Genomic DNA, 22769 nt, shown 5'->3' with positions numbered 1-22769 from the left:
CTATGCAAAATAAGGTAAACGCCCCCTGAAATGAGTTCACACCCACTCGCAGAGCGCGCTAGTCATAAGATAATGTGCTGAGGTGATCTATGCAAAATAAGGTAAAAAGCCCCCTGAAATGCTTTAAAACCAGATGAGTAAGTCTTTTTAAATTTACTTGCATTAGTTGACAAGATATTTTGTATAAACGTAGGCTACATATTTTACTGGTTGGACCATTTCCATACTTGTCATTCAGAGTAATTATATTTAAATGGTCTAGGCTATGCTTTATAAAGTAGGAGAGAGGCTTCATGCAGTCTGTTTTCTTTCGTTTTTAATAGTTTTGTTTAAAATAACACATTTCGAGCTTTCTATATATTTCTCTGGTATTTTAGGCAAAGCTTATGAGTTTGGGTTCATTTATGAGGCCTCCAGTTCCTGCTATTTTTAATTCTTATGTATTAAATACAGGCAATTGGTTGATGAAACAACTATTAAAATTAAGATACAATTAATACAAAACGAAACACCTATGTTACAGACAAATGAAAGACAACATTTCGTTGATTAGTTTTGGATAGATTACACATTTTTACTGTAAAATATCTGCCACCTCAAATAAGCTTTTGTTTGCCAATTTTTGCTAATATGTTAAATATAGTATGTTTTGTCAATGTAGGCTATATTCGAAGTAATGAATCCTTAACTTTGAAATATGTATGATAAAATGTATACTTTAGTTTTTACAAAGAAAGATTACACTTCAATTGTTGTTGTAATTGTAACCTTTTTAATAAAAAAAGATATATTTACAAGGTAGATGTAAACAAATTTTAAAAGGTAAATATAAGCCTTTTCTTTAAATAATTTTTATTGTGTTTTATTATTGACAAATTTGGGGAGAGGATACATATTCCAAAACTGAAAATACAGTATGAGAATTAACTGCACAATTACTAGACATGTTTTCCTTGGATATTATACAATTTGCAAGCAAAATTTGTAAAAAATAAAATAAAAAAAATAATGGACATGCTTCCAACTGTGAACCAATTTGGTAGAATATATATATATATATATATATATATATATATATATATATATATACACATACACACATATATATATATATATATTGCTCTTGCATTCTTTCTTGTGGCTATAGGTGACACACCTGAATGAATGGCTCATTAAGTATGCGGGCCCCATTGTCTCCTAAGGTGTGAACCACTACATATGCATGATGCTGTTGAATGGTTGACGCCCCTTGCGCATATTGTCTTTACAAACAAAAAGTGTTTTTCAAGATTTAAATCAATGTATTGTGTTATGTGAATGATAAGGGCAGGATGATTTTCACATCATTTTGAAGAAAAAACTCTAGGCAATGACATCCATTAGTCAAAAGTCTTATAGTCACAAATTTAGTATGTGTTTTGTGGCCTTATTTCAGAAACTTTAGTTTTTAGTTTTTTCAATAACCATGCATAAACATTATTCTCTCAAAAATACAAACATGTACATGCATGTTGCTCACATATTATGGTAGCCCTGTTTGTGCTAAATAGAGTGTAATTATACCTTTGTTTATAAGCAACTGAAAAAAGCATAAATGTCAGGGCATGTCAGAACATCTCAAGGACCCCAAAAACCACTCAGACCCCAGAGGGTTAAAGATGGTTTAAACGTGAATTCGTTTCGTTCGTGGATACACTGAACGAAGGACAAAAATATTGCACTGAGGTAGATAAAAAGAAAGACTTAGAGTAAAAACAAAATTAGAAAGTAAATGAAAAAAAGCTTGTAGTGAAGAAAAGGGGTCTTCTCTCTGGCGAACTGCAACTAGAGGAGAGTTAGGCGCCGTGTTTTGAAGGAGAGGAAGTCACGCCTTCCTCCTGTGTCTGACCCAATCATTTGGGAGGACATTGGCGGTAAAAATGTCCTTTGTTAGCAAGGTACATGCCTCCTGGGACGATGTACGTTTTATGAAACTTGGTCATAAAACATTTATAAACGGGTATTAATGGACGAACGCATCTTTTGGTACTTTGGGTTAAGGATTCGACATCGTCGGGTTATTCTGATTAAAATAATACCATGAATGATCATTTTGTGAGTTATTAACAGGAAGATACATGATTCTTCATAATTACACACATATCAAATCGATTACATTCCAATAAAGCTTATGGTTATAGCAATGCGTCATACGGAGACCGTGAAACACAACACAAATACATTTTAATACATACAAAGGTAATTGTTGACCACACGTGGTCGGGGAGATGATAGTGTCTCTTTGTGTGCGTGTGTGTGTGTGTGTGCGTTGGTGCAAGGAGTCACGCATAGTTCACACTGCTGTGTGAACTCTTGTTCTCCCGAGGTTCGTATGTATGTGTGTATGTGTGTGCGTATTCTCTTGAACTGATGAGGTTAACAGTGGGCACATGTTTTGACATCTGGTCAGACACTGTTTTATTGTTTTGAAGTGTTAATCAGTGTTAAGAAATCCGGGGGGGGGGTTTGCGAGATCGCCCGACGGCGTGGCGCCTCGCTGGCCGGCGGATTCCCGCAGAGCAGTAAAACAGAATGCTTTTTGTTGATTCAGGAAGAACCGATCTGTGTTCCTAGGTCAGCAATCAATGATTTATGCAACAGGATAGGCGCCATTTGCTCTCTGCAGACAGTCCAAGAAGAACAGAGTTGTTTGTAAATTAGACTTGATTAATTTAATCAGAGGCAGACCTGATCATCTGCCTTGTGCTACACCATACTCCCGGAGCACCCTCCACAGGACGCCGTGAGGGACACAGTCGAATGCCTTCTCCAAATCCACAAAGCACATGTGGATTGGTTGGGCAAACTCCCATGAACCCTTCAGCACCCTGTAGAGGGTATAGAGCTGGTCCAGTGTTCCACGGCCTGGACGAAAACCGCACTGTTCCTCCTGAATCCGATGTTCTACTATCGGCCGTATTCTCCTCTCCAGTACCCTGGCATAGACTTTCCCAGGGAGGCTGAAAAGTGTGATCCCCCTGTAGTTGGAACACACCCTCCGGTCCCCCTTCTGCCAATCCAAAGGCACTGTCCCTGACCGCCACGCGATGCTGCAGAGGCATGTCAGCCAAGACAGCCCCACAGCATCCAGAGACTTGAAGTACTCAGGGCGGATCTTATCCACCCCCGGTGCCTTGCCACCGAGGAGTTTCTTGACTACCTTGGTGACTTCAGCCCGGGTGATGGTAGAGTCCAACACTGAGCCCTCAGCCTCTGCTTCCTCAATGGAAGACCGTAGGCACAAACGACAGTGAGAGACCTATCCCCGACCCGAAGGCGCAGGGAAGCGACCCTCTCATTCACTGGGGTAACTCCAACACATGGCGGCTGAGCTGGGGGGCTATAAGCAAACCCACACCAGCCCGCCACCTCTCACCATGGGCAACTCCAGAGTGGTGAAGAGTCCCATCCTCTCTCAAGGAGTGTGGTTCCAGAGCCCAAGCCGTGCGTAGAGGTGATCCCGACAATCTCTAGTAGGAACCTCTCAACCTCACGTACAATCTCAGGCTCCTTCCACGCCAGCGAGGTGACGTTCCATGTCCCTAGAGCTAGTTTCCGTGTCCAGGGATCGGGCTGTCGAGGCCCCCGCCTTCGACTGCCACCCAATCCTCTAAGCACCGGCCCCTTACAGTCCCTCCTGTAGGTGGTGAGCCCACGGGAAGGCGGCCCCACGTCGCTCCTTCGGGTTGAGCACGGCCGGACCCCGTGGGGGGAGGCCCGGCCACCAGGCGCTCGCATACGAGCCCCAACCCCGGGCCTGGCTCCAGGGTGGGGCCCCGGCTACGCCATACCGGGCGACGTCACGGTCCTTGGCTTCTTCATTAGGGGTTTCTGAACCGCTCTTAGTCTGACCCATCACCTAAGACCTGTTTGCCATGGGAGACCCTACCAGGGGCATATAGCCCCGGACAACATAGCTCCTAGGGTCATTCGGGTACTCAAACCCCTCCACCACGTTAAGGTGGCAGTTCAAGGAGGAATAATGCCACTCAAATTGTACTTTTTGTAAATATATAAAAAGTATAATGCCAGTATACTTTTTATATATTTACAAAAAGTACAATTTGTGTAAGAACATTTTCAACATACTATCGGAAATATAAATATACTTGAAATCCAAAGAAGTACTTTTTTTTTTCGCTTGGGGCTTTTGGAGATTAACTGGCAAAAAGTTTGACGTTCGCAAATTTAGGGACCGTCTATAAAGTTACATAAGATTATTGGCATACAAGATTCTAACCTCAATAACATTTGAAGAGAATGACTTACAGTCACAAAACCAAAAGTGTTCATGTAGGGGTCAGGCATGATGCACTCATTTTATATTTTAGGTATTTATTTATAAGTAAAGTGTCAAATCATATGTAAATATTACATAGTGGGAGAGCGGGGTACTCTCATCGTTTGATAAACACAAATAGCTAAGGTTGAGCCACTGTAGTCTGTTGGACTATTTTAACGATGCATGCGGTGATGTGGTTTCTCCACTGCATGGATCTTTATGTGTCGCTTCAGGTTAGCTTTAATAGAGAAACTCTTCCCGCACTGATCACATGTGTGTGGCTTCTCTCTGGTGTGGATCATCTTGTGTGTTTTTAGAGATGATGACACACTGAATCTTTTGTCACAGTGTGAACACTTGTAAGGTTTTTCTCCAGTATGTGTCTTTCCATGTGTTTTCAGAGATGATGGCAGACTGAATCTCTTGTCACAGTGTGAACACTTGTAAGGTTTTTCTCCAGTGTGGATCCTCTCATGTGTTTTCAGATTTGAAGTCAGACTGAATCTCTTGTCACAGTGTGAACACTTGTAAGGTTTTTCTCCAGTATGTGTCTTTTCATGTCTTTTCAGATGTGCTAACTGACTGAATCTCTTGTCACAGTGTGAACACTTGTAAGGTTTTTCTCCAGTATGTGTCTTTTCATGTGTTTTCAGAGATGATGACACACTGAATCTCTTGTCACAGTGTGAACACTTGTAAGGTTTTTCTCCAGTGTGGATCATCTCATGTGTTTTCAGAGATGAAGGCTGACTGAATCTCTTGTCACAGTGTGAACACTTGTAAGGTTTTTCTCCAGTGTGGATCATCTAATGTGTTTTCAGAGATGAAAACTGACTGAATCTCTTGTCAGTGTGAACACTTGTAAGGTTTTTCTCCAGTGTGGATCATCTCATGTGTTTTCAGATATGATGAGTCACTGAATCTCTTGTCACAGTGTGAACACTTGTAAGGTTTTTCTCCAGTGTGAATTCTCTGGTGCAGTTTTAAACAGTTTGCTGTAGTAAAAGTCTTCTCACACTCAAAGCACATGTACTCTCTCACACCAGTGTGTGTTTTCTGATGTGTGTGTACATTTTGCAGCTGTGAAAAACTCTTTCCACACACAGAACATGAATATGGCTTCTCCTTCGTATGAACTCTCAGGTGTTTCTTCAAGTTTGATGCACTAGTAAATGCTCTGATGCATTGATCACATGTGAATGTCTTCTCTCCGGTGTGGATTCTCATGTGTTCTTTAAGATATCGTTTGCATAAGAATCTCTTTCCACACTGATCACACGTGAACGGCTTCTCTCCGGTGTGGATTCTCATGTGATGCTCAAAATGATGTTTGTTTGTAAAGCTCTTTCCACATTGATCACATGTGAACGGCTTCTCTCCAGTGTGAATCATCATGTGTTCTTTAAGATTTCGTTTGCATGAGAATCTTTTTCCACACTGATCACATGTGAACGGCTTCTCTCCGGTGTGGATCCTCATATGACACTCAAGATTATGTTTGGTTGTGTAACTCTTTACACACTGAGTGCAGGTGAAAGATTTCTTGGCTCTTCTTTTATTTAAAAATGTCTTTTTAGTCTTTGAGCGACTCAGAGGTTTTTCTCCAGGTTTGACATGATGTTCCTCCTCCACTTCACTCAGTTCTTCACTCTCCTCCTTCACTTCACTCAGTTCTTCAATCTCCTCCTTCACTTCACTCAGTTCTTCTCTCTCCTCTTTCACTTCACTCAGTTCTTCTCTCTCCTCCTTCACTTCACTCAGTTCTTCACTCTCCTCCTTCACTTCACTCAGTTCTTCAATCTCCTCCTTCACTTCACTCAGTTCTTCTCTCTCCTCTTTCACTTCACTCAGTTCTTCACTCTCCTCCTTCACTTCACTCAGCTCTTCACTCTCCTCCTTCACTTCACTCAGTTCTTCACACTCCTCCTTCACTTCACTCAGCTCTTCACTCTCCTCCTTCACTTCACTCAGTTCTTTACACTCCTCCTTCACTTCACTCAGCTCTTCACTCTCCTCCTTCACTTCACTCAGTTCTTCACACTCCTCCTTCACTTCCATCAGGTCTGACATGAAAGAAACAAATGTTACATTTAATTTTCAGTACATCAAAATAATTCAAAGAGAATTATAAAGGACATGAAAGTAAGCCCTGATGTAATGGTAGAAAGTAGACAACTGTTATAAAATATTATGATCATTTCATGCCTTTTTATAAATGATTATATGTCCTTGAAACTTTCCATGAATGAGGAAAATTTATCTTCCAATTTTTATCTTTAAAACACTAGTTTTCACTGTTATGCTGATGATACTCAGCTGTATATTTCTTCAAAACCTAACGAAACTTACCAATTCACAAAATTGACAGATTGCATAGCTGATATAAAAAAATTGGATGACTAGTAATTTCCTACTACTAAATTCTGAAAAAAGAAGAAAAAGATTCTAATTATTCGACAAAAAATTTCCTCACGTAATAACCTAGAATACTGTCTAACACTTGATGGCTGCTCTATTAAGTCTTCGTCGTCGGTTAGGAACCTGGGTGTGCTCTTTGATACCTATCTTTCATTTGAAAGTCACGTGACTAGTATCTGTAAAACATTAAATGGTTTAGCTCCGCAGTGCTTAAGCGAGCTCTTAACGCACTATAGTCCTTCATGTCTATTGCGATCACAAAATTCCGGCCAGTTAATAATACCTAGAATATCAAAATCAACTGCTGGTGGTAGATCCTTCTCCTATTTAGCACCAAAACTTTGGAACAGTCTTCCTAACATTGTCCGGGAAGCAGACACACTCTGTCAGTTCAAATCTAGATTAAAAACACATCTCTTTGACCTAGCATTCACATAATACATTATAGACTTCTATAATTCAATGTTAGGCTGCATAGATTAGGTCAGCCGGAAACGGGAACAGTTCCCATAAATCCTGATGTACTCGTTACATCATAAGAAGAATGGCATCTACGCTAATTTTAGTGTCTTTGTTTATCCCGAGGTTTTCCCGCAGCCTCCTGGATCCAGGCCGTATCCAGATCTGATGAAGGACATTCGCCTGGACCCGATGACAACGCAGTGCTGAAGTGCCAACTAGTCTCTCCCTATGGAGGATCCCTTTACCACTCTACAGATAAAGCGTTGTCGGGAAATTCGTTTCGCGTACCTACCCCGAAGCGATAAAATAAAATAAAATGATGTATCAAAATTTATAAGGAAAGACCAATACTTTAGTTTAGGCTTGGTTTGTAGGGAATTCCAAACCTGCGCACACATATTCAAACGCACATAACTATAGAACCAATTCTTAATGCTCATGTGAACGCCATCAGCGTTTCTCACAGGTTCGCGTTTAAAGTCTGTGTAGAGAGAATGGTTTCGTCTTAGCGGCCCCTAATTTAATAACAAATGATCGTTGCGACGGAAGCGAATCAATCAAAACTAACTTTAGCTGGAAAATAACTTTATTAAAGAACCGCTATAAAGCCAAAACAATCTCTGTTACCTTAACCCTCTGGGGTCTGAGCTGTTTTCTGGCCCTGGAGGTGTTCTGACATGTTCTGACATTTGTGCTTATTTCTGTTACTTGTGACATTTTCATGGCTAAAGTCTGATTACACTGTATTCAGCACAAACTCTGCTACAATAATATGTCAGCAGCATGTATGTAAAAGTTTGTAGTTTTGAGATAATGACATTTATGTGTGATTTGTGAAAATACAAAAAAAAATTGTCACTGAAATAAGGCCATGAAACTCATATTGATTATTTCTTCACAAGACTTTTGAAAATTGTATCATGTAGCCTAGAATATTTGCTCCAAAACTATGTGAAAATCATCCTGACTGCTCATTCAGATAAGACAATATATTGATTTAAAATTTGTAAGACGTGTTTTGTGTAAGAAAGCTTTATGCGAGAGGCGTAAACACATCCTGAATATTGATGGCTTTTCACACCTGAGAAAGACAAAGACCCTCCCCTAATGGCCCTATTAGGAGCGATCAGGCCCTATCATTCTGAGCAACCTTGCACAAAGAATGAGGAGATTTAAAAAAAAATGGCTTTTTGATTGTTTGGATTTATTTACAACACAACATAATCTAAAGATACACAACAAATGACAAAAAAAGCACACTATTGAAAACAATGATCCAAAGACAGAGACCTTTGTGCCATTCCTAAAAACATTGTACATACCTTTCATTTCCAAGGTGTTTGATTTTCACTTTACCATGTTCATGTACAGAGACTCATGTGAATGTTGAAGTCAGCAGGACTCATCAGTGGGGCATCTGGTCCCTGTAAAAAAAACAAAAAAACAAAAAACACCTGTGAACATGCTGATATCAAGAGAAACTATAGGGCTGCACGATTTTGGGAATAGATTTTTCTGGTTAAAATTGCTTTTTAAAATTCACAGAACACACACACAAATATTTCCAACAATATATAATGAACAGGTTTGTTGTGCCTTGTAGGCATAGGCTATGTGCAGTGCTGCATAAAATAATAACAATAACCTATAGCCTATCAATCGTTAAAAAGCAACATTTCAGAGTAACAACTATGTTAGATAAAAATATATTGATTATCATGTTACTTCAAATGTTTCCATTCATTATGATGATATGAAATGAGATTAGAGAAAAACATGAAGCCTATTGTTTGGTGCGTTTTGCTTTTCAAATGCACAGCGCGCTCCAAAATATTAAACATTCAAACGCAGAGTGCGCTCCAAAATATGATACATTATGGTTACCCTATTATACATATGTACGTTTGAGCAGATATCCACAAACACAATATGTAACAGTAAACACGGGTCTAAATATTATAATATTCACCATATATCTAGCAACAGTTCAACTGCAATGTGAAGTTTATGCAACAATAACATTAACTAATAATTAAGAATTTCTTACCTTACATCTTTCTTGTCTTCAAATCGCGTTCTTCTTCTGAGGTAAATCCAATGTAAGCTCAGATGTCTCTTCCAAACTCGACGAAAAGCAGAGACTTGTGAAGTTTGGTGCTTTGTTTTTGAGGTAATGAGCGCGTTTACGTTCCATGTGGTCAATTTGCATGTCAATCTCTTTTGCGCGAGTGGGCGTGGTCAAATTAAAAATAATGAGCAAGCGCGTAAGAAGCTGGACATCTTGTTGGTTTTATACAAATTACTTAAACAGAGAATATTTGTTTTCAGTTTGAATCCGATCATTTAAAAGTACACACTTAAATGTGTATAAAGGTATATGGCTCATAAATGTGTGACAAGTTTTGTTTCAGTTTATAGACGTGCTCAAAAAAAAAAAGTTCACCGCGACGGGGAGGCAGAACGCACACCCTGTTTATTTTCTTTATTTTACAAAAGCACAATGTTTTGATTTTATTGTAAGTGGACACATACAAAAGTAGAAATATCACAGATTCTTTTTTCATATTTCTTTTTTCTGTATGACCATAAATGACGGAGTAATTTAAGTTTATTGTGCTACTACGTGAAAAAAATCCAGCAAAACGTGCCGGCGCGTTTGCCGACCTCAGAGGGTTAAATTATAAGTTTATCTCTGTAAAGCTGCTTTGAAACAATCTACATTGTTAAAAGCGCTATGTAAATGACTTGACTTGACTAGGCATGAATCCCTTCTTTCTTTAGCAAGAACTACTTAATATATTTGATCAATGACTAGGGGTGTGCCGGTTTCAGAATTGGTGATGACGGTTAGGTGAGTAAAATGTGAGTAAAATGTGGCGGTTCGTAACATAACCGTCGTCGGGGGGGGGGGGGGGGGGGGTTTGCGACGTTCGTCTGTTATAGGACAACTTAGTTTGAATAAAATTAATATTTGTGTAGTGTAGGGCTGTAGCTATCGATTATTTTAGTAATCGAGTATTCTACGGATTATTCCATCGATTAATCGAGTAATCGGATAAAGAATTGTGGTAATAAAAATAGATCCAAGTGAACAACAGCCTTTAAAATTACTTAAAGACAAATAGGTAACACTTTACAATATGGTTCATTAGTTACTAAGAATGAACAATATTTATTTCTACAGCATTTATTAATCTTAGTTCATGTTAATTTCAACATTTACTAATACATTATTAAAATTAAAGGTTGTATTTGTTAACATTAATGTAGTGAACTAACATGAACAAACAATGAACAGCTGTATTTGTATGAACAAATGTTAGCTATTGTTCATTGTTAGTTCATGTTGATTAATACATTAATGTTAACTAATGAGCCTTACTGTAGTGTTACCCAAATAATAAGCAATAATTATTGGTTCAAAATAAAGTATGAAAAAAGTAATCATATGGGTTTTATTGAACAACGCTGTTAAAATACACCATGTAAAATATATGATAACTAATAAACATAACATTTAATTCAAATGTCAACTTAATCTTTCATATTTGGTCACTTCTGTACGATAGAAATGCAACAGCTGCCGTCATTTCTTGAAAAGAACATGTGCACGTCAAAACATGCAAGCAGTGCAAGGGTTAAACTTTTATTTTGTAATCGCGATGAACAACAATTCGCACATGAGAATATATGCGATTGCGAATATATTTCTGAATATATTCAGAAACATACTTATGTATTCTCCTGTGTTGGCGAAGATTTATAAATGAGCTGCGTTACTAATCTTGTGAAACGGCGCAGACTGCGTGCAGATGAACGTTAAGCCACACAAACTCACAGCACGCAAAGATGGAGTTTGAGAAACCCGAGACGCTCCACGCATATAAATGATGATGACAGTTACTATGAAACACGCGTCCGGGGTTTTGCGTTCCCAAATGCACATTATTGGAAACTTAAACAAACAGAACATGCAGAGACTGAGTATGTGTGGAGCAGCGTTTACTGCGAACAGAGCTGAGGTACTTTTAACACAATCTGCACGCATGTAAATAATTAAACCGTCATGCTTCTCTGTGGGAGAAAAAAAACAGTGCATATATTTATTTAACTTAATCTTATCCTTTGTGATTTCACGATATCATGATGTAAACAGTTAAATATCGCGTAGCCTTAGAAAACTGTGTAATAATGCGGTTCATGTACTCTCGTCTGTGGAATGCGCCACTTCCGGTATTTTGCCGGTTACTCGACACGGGTAAATTGCAATCGAGGATTTTTTTAAATCGAGTACTCGACTTTAATCGAGGAATCGTTACAGCCCTAGTGTAGTGTTCAATGTTGTTATCAATAGAGATACTTTAAGTGTAAAATACCGAACTTGTCCTTTAACTTAACATTTTTATCTTTATCTGTGTCCTACATGTTTCACTCAACCCTGTTACTCCTGACATGATTTTCCTCCTTTTAAAAACAGAGCATTTCTTAAAACTGTGACACACAGGAAGTGACATAATCTGGGCTCTTTCTACTGCATGATGGGAAGACAAGAAAATAATCTCAATCCATTGTCTCAGTTTTTACACAAACTGTAGCATTGACTGTATTCATCAACCCTGTTATCAAAGTTACTGTAAGAAGAATCTCTATAACTATGAATAACTTGGTGTTTACTGACTATTCTTAAAAAATAATAATTTTGTAAACTGATGAAAATGACTAAACTTCTGGAAACGTTGTTGCAAATTGGTAACCATATATAAAATAAATGTAAAATAAAACAGTTAAAACAGTATTTAGCTTGATCTGATGTTGACAATCAATATAAACATGTCTCAAACCTCCCTTTACTGACCATTTGTTGAAGAAAACCCAGAACATTCTGTACCATTTCATAGTTGAACTGTTTATCTAAATGTGATGAAGTGCTTGAATGTTTCTAACATGAATGTTCTTCAGCATCATGAATGAATGAAGAATAAACACCAACCTCTTTGTTCTTCAGGATCTTCAGTGTGTTTCATTCTGCAGGGTTCTGGATCACTCATGTTCTCTCTGTCCTCATCATCAGTGAAGCTCCGCCCACAGTAATTCTCCAATAAATGCTGTAAATTCCCATCAGCTACAAGTGAAGACGAGCATCCGAGCATCAGGAAGAGCTGCAATCTGCAAAGACTGAGTTTATTAAAGAGAATGTAGTGGGAGGAGCTTCACTAATAATAGGCTTGTTCGACTTCATGCAGCTCGGCGGCTAGAAATTTTGTCCGTTTGCAGCTCCTCCCCGCCTGCATGCAGCTACTCTCACCGATCGGATACATACAGCCGCAGCCGATGTCCAATACACCTGATGAATTACAGTGGGAGGAGCTGATCTGCCAAAATCAAAAATATCAATTACTGAGTTTGTTTTTATAATAAATGACACTTCTAAGCATTTAAATGCCTGTTTATTAGGGGTGTAACGATACATGTATTCGTATTGAACCGTTCGGTACGAGGCTTTCGGTTCGATTTTCATTACGCATTTTCAAGGTTTGTTGGACAATTTTTTCTGCCGACCAAAATTTCGTTATTTCAAACGTAGGCGCGTTGCGTGTGGCAACCGCGCTCAATGTAAGAGACGCCGGCGCGACCACACCATTGTCCAACATCAAATGGCAAATGTAATGTAACGGAACGAAACTGAGCTACTCGTTAATGTGTGGTTGAAGGACCGTTTATCAGTTTGGACCAAAGCAGCGCGAGCCGATCGTGATCAAGCGACACTGTTACTACACAGCGCTAAGAGATCCAGTAAAGAAAGCATTTTAATTCGCCACAGAAGTAATAACATCGCTCAGAGTCCTGCATGGGTCCGATTTTGTAAATCCGCACCCGCCCGTACCCGCAGTGCTTAAAACCGCATCCGACCCGTTATCCGTCAACAGGACTAATTAAAATCCGTACCCGACCCGACCCACTTAAAACAGAACCGACACCCAACCCGCACCCGAAATAAAATCAGTTTAGCCAATCACATTAGACACACTTACAAAAATGTTAGTCGCCAGGTCATACAGAAGTTATTACACGACAATTAAAACAAGGACAACTTCAGCCGAAGCTGTCAAAAGGCCGGTATATGAAGAACATGGCTAACGTTACCACAAAACTGAGTAGCCTTATCACATTTTAGCAATCGAACTTTCCATGTAATCGCACTTAAATCGAGATGGCTTATCGCGATTTTAAAATCGCAAAGGCTGCGATTATTTTTTATGCGCAGTTTGTCATTGATGTACGGCTCTGTAAACACTGCTCCATCTGAAAGCACTGTGTGTTTGAGTCAAATATAACGTGCATTTGAAAAAGCAACACGCGTCAAACATCTTTCCAAACACGAGAATCATTTATGAACCTCTTGTCCAACAAAAGACAACATTTAATAACATGCATTTACTCCAAACTCACTTCATAACGACAGTTGAGCTCCTCCTTCTGTGAGATGATGTGCCTTCTTACACAGAATAAGGCAGTCATGTATTTATAAGTCATGTTTAATCAAAGCGTTTCAATCTTCTCTTTATTCAGATACGGTGATAGGGATTTCCTGGAATGATGCGCCGTTATTGTACTTCTGCGGCGGGGCACATTTAGCGTGTTTGCGTGAGAGCGCCCTCTGGCGTTCAGATGGAGCAGTACTTACTACTGATCAGCCACACTCCACTGACAAGCTGCGCATAAGATAATCGCAAATCGCGTGCGGTTTTGAGGCGATTAATCGTTCAGCCCTACTATATGCCACTGCACTGTTAAAAGTGAAGAACGACATCTTGCTATCCTTGGACGCTAAAAAACCTGTGCTGTTGGTAATGCTGGACCTTACTGCAGCATTTGATACGGTGGACCATTCTATCCTCCTGACCCGTCTGGCCCAGCAGGTGGGCCTTCAAGGACCCGTGCTGCAGTGGTTCAAGTCATATCTAGCAGATAGAACTTTTTCTGTGATGATCAATGATCTCTCTTCCTCTCCAGCCCCATTTTCCTCTGGTGTGCCACAGGGTTCCATCCTCGGCCCTGCTCTTTTTTCCTTGTACATGCTCCCCTTAGGTTCTGTGATATCCCGGCATAATGTCTCTTTCCATCTGTATGCAGACGATGTACAAATCTATCTGCCAGTTGCCCAGAACTCCCCAGACACACAGTCCATCCAGACATGTCTGCATGACATTAAACATTGGCTGTCACAAAATTTCCTCTGTCTAAATGAATCTAAGACTGAATTTATCCTATTTGATGCCTCTAGTTCAACAAAGGCAGCTCCCGATCTTGCACCTCTGACCACCCACCTCAGTCCTGTAGTCAGGAATCTTGGAGTGATTTTGGACAGCAGTCTGAGGCTCGATAAACAGGTAGACTCTGTGATCAGGGCAAGTTTCTTCCAGCTTCGTCGGTTGGCCAAAGTCAAACCATTCCTCAGCTGTAGTGACCTCGAGAAAACAATCCACGCTTTTATTAGTTCACGCTTGGACTACTGCAATGCCCTCTACATCGGGTTAAATCAGGCCTCTCTGCACCGTCTACAGCTTGTGCAGAATGCAGCAGCCCGGCTTCTTACCAACACCCGTAAACATGACCACATCACTCCTGTCCTGTACTCTCTCCACTGGCTCCCGGTCGAGTTCAGAATCCAGTTTAAGATCCTGCTGTTTGTTTTCTGCTCCATCCATGGCCTTGCACCTCTCTATCTGTGTAACATGCTGACCCCTTACCAGCCCAGCAGAGCCCTGCGCTCCTCTAAACAACATCTGCTGGTGGTCCCACTGTCCAGGTGCAAAAAGTGGGGTGATCGTGCCTTTGCGGTAGCGGGGCCAAAACTCTGGAACGCTCTGCCTCTGGAATTACGCTCCATCATGGACCTGCCCCTGTTCAAGACCAGGCTGAAGCACCATCTCTTTAGCTCGGCCTTTGACACCTGATGGACAACTGATTAGCATAATGATTTTATAGATGAGTTGTATTTTATTTTATTGTACTGTTTTGTATTTCATTCCTTTTGTCTCTGTCCAGCGCCTTGATCAACTCTGGTTGTTGTAAAGCGCTTTATAAATAAAAATTGATTGATTGATTGATTGAATCCAACAGTGTGATAAGTGCGTGCCGTCAGATTTATATTCCAAGTTCACATTTTCATAGCCGGTTTAGATCGAATCCATGAACCGCATTATTACACCGTTTTCTAAGGCTACGCGATCTATTTCAAACAATTTACAATCATAAAATAGCAGAGTGCTATCATGAAATCGTAAAGCCTGTGATATGCGCAAAAAATATATGCGCTGTTTTTTTGTTTTTGTTTTGTTTTTATACAGAGAAGCATGACGCTTTAATTATTTATATGCGTGCAGATTGTTAAAAGTTCCTCAGCTCTGTTCATAGTAAACGCTGCTCCACACATAGGCTACTCAGTCTCCTCATGTGCTGTTTGTTTAGGTTTCCGATAATGTACGTTTGGGAACGCAAAACCTCGGACGCATATTTCATATAACTGTCATCATTTAAATGCGTGTCAGCATCTCAGGGGGGAGCACAACAAATATGCTCAAACATTTAAATAACATCCATGGCATTAAATACCAGGAGTGCACTATATTGCAGACAGCCTGCGCTCCACAAACAATGGTAGGTTTGGCTTATAATTATATCAAAACATCAATGCTAGATGTAAGTAACCAATGATCAGCCTGGAGAGATCAAGGATCCTCCCAGAAAAAGCAGACATGCTTTTTTTTCTGCACAAGAACTGCTAGAAATGTTTAAATGTTAAATGATTAATTGATGAAGTTTTTGTGAAAACAATAAAAGTTAAAGTTAAAATGTAAACCATGATGCGTTGTTTACTCTTTTATAGTTTAGCACACACGACTAAGTGTGATTACAATACAAAGCTTTGTTTTAGAAATGTTTACTTTTTTTAGAAATGTCAAAGCATTCAACTTCTGTATTGATATTGCACACTTGGTTTTCATTCTCTAAAACCACTTTAAATTAGACATTCAAAGCCAACAACTCTCAAAGCCACCCTGTAAGTGTGCAGCAAATGGTACAGGAATCGATATGGGAATCAATAAGGAATCGCATCGATAAGCAGACTCGACAATGGCATCGATATCGATCATTTATTAACCCTCTGAGGTCGAGAAACGCGCCCCCGCGTTTTGCTGGATTTTTTTCACATAGCAGCAACATAAACTTAAATTACTCCGTCATTTATGGTTATACAGAAAAAAGAAATATAAAAAAAAATCTGTGATATTTCTACTTTTGTATGTGTCCACTTACAATCAAATCAAAACATTGTGCTTTTGTAAAATAAAGAAAATAAACAGGGTGTGCGTTCTGCCTCTCCGTCGCGGTGAACTTTTTTTTCTTGAGCACGTCTATAAACTGAAACAAAACTCAACGAATACTTGTCACACATTTATGAGCCATTTACCTTTATAAACATTTAAGTGTGTACTTTTAAATGATCGGATTCAAACTGAAAACAAATATTCTCTGTTTAAGTAATTTGTATAAAACCAACAGGATGTCCAGTATCTCAAACGCTTGCTAATTACTTTTTAATTCGACACGCCCTCTCGCGCAAAAGAGATTCACATGCAAATCTCCACATGGGACGCGAACGCCCTCGTTACCTCAAACACAAAACACCAAAACACTTCACAAGTCTCTGCTTTTCGTCGAGTTTGGAAGACACGTCTGAGCTTACATTGGATTTAACTCAGAAGAAGAAGAACGCGATTTGAAGACAAGAAAGATGTAAGGTAAGAAATTCTTACTTATTAGTTTATGGTATTGTTGCATAAACTTCACATTGCAGTTGAACTGTTGCTAGATACTGTATATTAGGGGTGCACGATTCAGAAAATTTCACGATTCGATTCGATACCGATTTTTAGTCTCAAGATTCGATTCAAAATCGATTTTCGATTCAAAAACGATTCTCGATTCAAAAAACGATTCACAGTATGTAAATGTAGTTGACTTTTTCCTGTGTGATTGCAGTAGACATACAATTTAAAAGAAAATAAATAACAAATTAAATGAAGTTTGATATTACTTTGTCTTCATAAAAACTTTTGCAACTAAACAGTGCAAAGTGCCAAGCTTTGGCCAGCTTTCGAATACATTTAATTCAAGTTTAAATTAAAACTTAAATACTTTTTTTTTTTTTTTTTTACATTTAGCTTTAAAGTGCTGTAGTCAGATTAAACAAACAATACTGCTAAATGTAGTTTAAGGAGTAGGCTATTGACGGCAAAATAGGCTACAGAATATTTCGTTCTGTATTGACAGGTGCAATTTTTGAAAATCGAAAAAAAAAATACAATAAGCCTACATTATATCTGCATTTATGTCAAAACCTAGACTTTCAAACATCAAAATGTCGTTTATTAATATGAATATTCGTGTCAAACGCACGAATTGGACTTGCCTGGAAACGCTTCCAACACGCTTGCGTGTCGCGAGAAAAATAGGCGTCGGTTCTATTTCTAGCATGCACACGTTTTCCGCACGACTCGGGCCATACCTGAGACGCGCGTGTCACGCAGGCTGTGTGCAAGCTCTAACCTGTTAACATGGGAGCCGAAATAAAAACAGACACGCCACAAAGCCAGCCAGCCAGCCAGCCTTCCTTCTGCTCCGCTTCGCTTCTGCTGCACTTCTTCTTTTGGCTATGACAAGAGTGTGCAGGCGTAAGTGTGAATTCGATGCAGCGCCATCTATGGGAATGGCAAGCTAAACTCATTTCAGGACAATACCAAAAAATGTATATAAAAAAAAAAAAAAAAAAAACAAGAATCGATTTTTGGAATTCTATGAATCGATTTTGAATCGGTAACGTTTGAATCGCGATTCATATGTGAATCGATTTTTTTGCCCACCCCTACTGTATATGGTGAATATTATACTATTTAGACCCGTGTTTCCTGATAAATACTGTTTGTGGTAGGGCTGTACTCAACCAAAGAAAATCTTGGTCGACTGAAGTCCTGAAATTTTCGACTAAAAATCGACTAAAATCGACTAAAAATGACGGTAGAAAAAAAAAAAACGTTAAGTTAATTAGATGCGCACTGTGCGCAGTACTTGGTAGCCTTGTTGTCCGCCTAAATGAATTATAAATAAACATAAAAAGGCTATATAGGCTATTTGCAGTATATTAAATCGTTTTTGACCTAATTATTTTGCACTGAAATGAGTCTGACACTCAAGTCTGTCGGCTCTGACAGCGTTGCATCACGTGCACCTGCGCAATATCATAGCTTATGCTTTCCGAAAACAGTACTATGTTGTCAACTAGTGATATCATCACAAGAACTGTTGAGGAATATGCAACATAATTTAGACAATTATTTTTGTCATATGTTATAATAATAAGTTATAACTGTCAGACACTATCATTTCACCGTGCATGTCCTCGCACCGAGCGAGGCTGAACATGAGCTCAGCTTCGCAGCTGAGACACGAATAGACTATTAACTTAAAGCTTTTACTCTTAATAAACACAAAAGGCACGTCCACTTTAATAAAAAAAGAATATTTATTAAACAAACCAAGAGTAGAAACGAAATAAAGTGCATAACTGAAAAATGAAGCATCCTAGGCTCAAAACTAACACAACCAACAGCACAGCGCAATTGCGCATTAGGCTCCAAATAAAAAATAAAAAAGTTAGGTTATAACACTAAAACATTGAAATATGCAAATACTGATATGTTCATATAGCCTACTCAAAACAGACAGGGCAAGCTAACGCAGACAAGTGAGTTTACCACTTTTAGATGATATGTCATGTTTGTCGTCGAGCTGTGGAAAACTGTTGCTTGCAAACTTTGCAATCGACCTTTTTCCTGTTATCAATTTTAACTAAATGCTGCCACACTGTCGATTTCTTTGTTGTTGACATGTTAGAAGAGGACTGACTATTAAACGCTCTCACAATTAAATAAATAATATTCAGCATCAAACCTTCTATAGTTATCGCTCTCTCTTGGGTTGGGCTAATCCAAAAAAGGTGAAAACAAGGGGGGTGTTCTGAAGACAGACTGTTACAGTGAAACAAGGGTACTCTGAAAACACCCCCATTAGCAGTTAGTGCTTTCCACCTGATGAAATGAGCGCCTCAGCGCGGCAAAACTGATGAAATAAACGCAGCAAAACTGATGAAATGAACGCGGCAAAAAATCGACCAATCAGAATTTTGGTCGAACCAGAATGTATCGACCAATTAATCGACTAATCGACTGGGACAGTACAGCCCTAGTTTGTGGATATCTGCTCAAACATAGATATGTATAACCATAATGTTTAATATTTTGGAGCGCGATGGCGTTTGAATGTATCATATTTTGGAGCGAGATTGCGTTTGAAAGGAAAAATGCACCAAACATTAGGCTTTATGTTTTTACTATTATCTCATTTCATATCATCATAACGAATGGAAACATTTGAAGTAACATATGATAATCAATATATTTTTCTCTAGCGTAGTTGTTCTTGAAATCTTTTGGAAGATTTAATTTATTGTTATTATTATTTTATGCAGCACTGCGTAGCCTATGCCTACAAGGCACAACAAACCTGGTGTTCATTATTGTTGGAAACGTGTGTGTGTATTCTGTGAATTTTAAAAAGAAATTTTAACCAGAAAAATCTAAAATCTATTCCCAAAATCGTGCAGCCCTATAGTTTCTCTTGATATCATTATGTTCACAGTTTTTTTCTTTTTTTCTTTTTCTTTCAGGGACCAGATGCAACTGAGTCCTGCTGACTTCAACATTCACATGAGTCTCTGTACATGAACATGGTAAAGTGAAAATCAAACACCTTGGAAATTAAAGGTATGTACATGTTTTTAGGAATGGTCTCTGTCTTTGGATCATTGTTTTCAATGTGCTCTTTTGTCATTTGTATTTTTGGATTGTGTTGTGCTGTAAATAAATCCAAACAATCTAAAAGCCATTCTTTTTTAAATCTCCTCATTCTTTGTGCAAGGTTGCTCTGAATGACAGGGCCTGATCGCTCCTAATAGGGCAGTTAGGGGAGTGTCTTTGTCTTTCTCAGGTGTTAAAGGCTTACATATTCATGAGATGATCACGCCTCTTCGCATATGGCTTTGTCACACAAAACACGTCTTAGAAATTTTAAATCAATATATTGTCTTATCTGAATGAGCAGTCAGGGTGATTTTCACATAGTTTTGGAGCAAATATTCTAGGCTATGTCATACAATTTTCAAAAGTCTTGTGAAGAAATAATCAGTATGGGTTTCATGGCCTTATTTCAGAGAGAATTTTTTTTTTTTTTTTTCACAAACCACGCATAAATGTCATTATCTCAAAACTACAAACTTTTACATACATGCTGCTGATATATTATTGTAGCAGAGTTTGTGCTGAATACAGTGTAATTAGACTTTAGCCATGAAAATGTCACTAGTAACAGAAAAAAACACAAATGTCAGAGCATGTCAGACCACCTCCATGGCCCAGAAAACAGCTCAGACCTCAGAGGGTTAACGATGCCCATCCCTAAATATTACATTTCATTTTTTCCAAGGAGCTGTTTTGTTTTATATGTCCCTAAGAAGAGTCAATTATAGCTCCAGAATTGCTCAAAGTAAAAAATAAAAAAAATCATACTTTATGATGTTAGTTTTAGTTTTTTTAGTTTTTTATTAACTAAAAGAAATTTCTCTGCCATTTATTTCTTTTTGCTGTATTGAAAACGTACTGAACCGTACCGAACCGAACCGTGACACAAGTGTATTGTATCGAACCGAACCGTGAATTTTGTGAACCGTTACACCCCTACTGTCTATCTATTTATCGTAAAGTAGGCCTAACTGATGCCAGTTCATTATTTTTCATTATTTTTATTACTAGGCTAATCCTAACATTATTCTGCTTCTTCATTAAAATACAGACAGAAATATAGAAAAGAATATAAATAAATTAAATTCTTCCAAATATAAATAATGGTAAGGAAAACAGTTAAAAGCATAAAGACAGAATTAAACGTACACAGTAACCAACAAATACCCTCAGTCTGCTGACACCAATGAAATGAGCTTTAAAGCATCACTCAGTAGTTTCGGGATTTCTTCGCTGTATTCTCGCTTTTTGCTCGCAGGTTTCTCTCTAGAGCTCCCCCCACAGCTTCGGAATAGATATTTGACAACACTGTTGTAAAAACTCGTTGGCGATTCTCGAGACACCAGATGCTAGTAGATCAACGACATCAAAGCAGATGGGACATTCTTTAAAACGTCTTCTTCATTCGGGTTCGAACAGCGTGAGGGAGCGCAATAATGACAGCATTTTAGCAGATTTCTTTTGGCCGTAAAGCAATTGTTTACATCGCGAGACCTGATATCACGCGATACTTCCTGACGCGGCGGCCGGCGGCTCGCCGGCTCAAAGTTGCAAGTGCGTATTTTCCGCTCACGGGCACCAGGGGGGTGCGAAACGACCACCATTCAACCCGAAATAAGTAATATAACCATTCCAATGACTCCGGAGCTGTTCAGTTAAGGTAAAAAAGATACTTAGATCACCTTTAAGTGTCAATTTAAAGGAGATCTGAAGACATCAGCATAATAAATGAGGTGAAAACAGGAACTATTGTCATGAAATAAAGAGTGTTTTCAGCAGATGTGTTAATATTGATGAGCCTCAGACTATCAACACTCATTCAACAAGCCATTCAGGATCATCAGCAGATCATCTCACTTTATTCTGAGTGTTTGCTGTTAGAAACACATTATTTGAGTCAGGATACATGATAAAAGTCTGTAAAACTGCTATATTGAAATATATCTCAAAATATAACATAAATCATCAATAATAAAACAAAATAATTAAATAACCTCTCTTTATGAACCTCTTCAGGCAAATAACTACAACACATAATATGTGAATCTAAATATAATTCGACTTTATAATAACTATAATTGCAATAAAGTAATTCCATTAACCTGTTACATATTCGTGTACAGAGACTGACAATGGTCAAAAAACTCTAAAAAAATAAAGAAAATGTAACGTTTCCTGTGTTAAACTTAATATCTATATTCCCATGCTGTATAGATTTGATATTTCCCACATTCATTACTCATACGGGGGCAATATAAAGTGTCTACATCAATTTTAATAAGTAAATGTAATCTGCCAAAGATAAATGTCGACAAATAAATAAAGGTAAACATGAAAATGGCAACAGCAACTCTTGAGATCGATTCCCCTCACAGATCTCAAACTTTAACTTGACATTCAGTAACAGTTCTCACTCCAAACATTGAAACAATCACACAAACGAACACAAACTCGCTCAGGTCTGAATGAACTCAACATATTCTCCTCATGCTCGCTGCTGCTGCACTAAATGTTTATTTCAGAAGGAAGACGCCAGAAAAGACGCACAAGTATCGCTGTGATCGATGAAAACAATACAGCAATGAGCCTGTCGCTTAATCAAACTGTATGTGTGTGTGATGGTTGTGTAAATATGAGAAATACCGTGA

At 38.6% G+C, this 22769-nt stretch overlaps 3 protein-coding genes across 8 annotated transcripts in view; 1 reads left to right on the top strand and 2 right to left on the bottom strand.

Annotated features, from left to right (window-relative positions):
* The window catches only part of LOC309490693 (uncharacterized protein), a 30406-nt gene extending 17763 nt beyond the window's left edge, over window positions 1–12643 (bottom strand). Inside the window, exons 1-3 of one of the 5 annotated variants that reach the window (XM_082159903.1) lie at window positions 9249–9515; window positions 8524–8625; window positions 3503–6384 (exon numbers count right to left, since the gene is read on the bottom strand). In XM_082159903.1, the coding sequence (XP_082016029.1) occupies window positions 5168–6384; window positions 8524–8530 (1224 nt within the window). In that variant the 5' untranslated portion in view covers window positions 8531–8625; window positions 9249–9515 and the 3' untranslated portion in view covers window positions 3503–5167. Of the gene's footprint in view, window positions 1–3502; window positions 6385–8523; window positions 8892–9248; window positions 9516–12191 lie in introns of those variants that run through there. The other 4 variants (XM_082159902.1, XM_082159900.1, XM_082159901.1 and 1 more) reach the window with 4 other exon arrangements.
* Window positions 1–22769, bottom strand: part of LOC309492495 (uncharacterized protein) — a 201847-nt gene that overhangs the window by 132473 nt on the left and 46605 nt on the right. The window lies entirely within an intron of this gene.
* The window catches only part of LOC309490066 (uncharacterized protein), a 117981-nt gene that overhangs the window by 71775 nt on the left and 23437 nt on the right, over window positions 1–22769 (top strand). The window lies entirely within an intron of this gene.

This window comes from Leuciscus leuciscus, assembly GCF_965113295.1.
Source record: "Leuciscus leuciscus genome assembly, chromosome: 1".
Lineage (NCBI taxonomy): Eukaryota > Metazoa > Chordata > Actinopteri > Cypriniformes > Leuciscidae > Leuciscus > Leuciscus leuciscus.
This window is presented reverse-complemented; position numbering and strand designations above follow the sequence as displayed.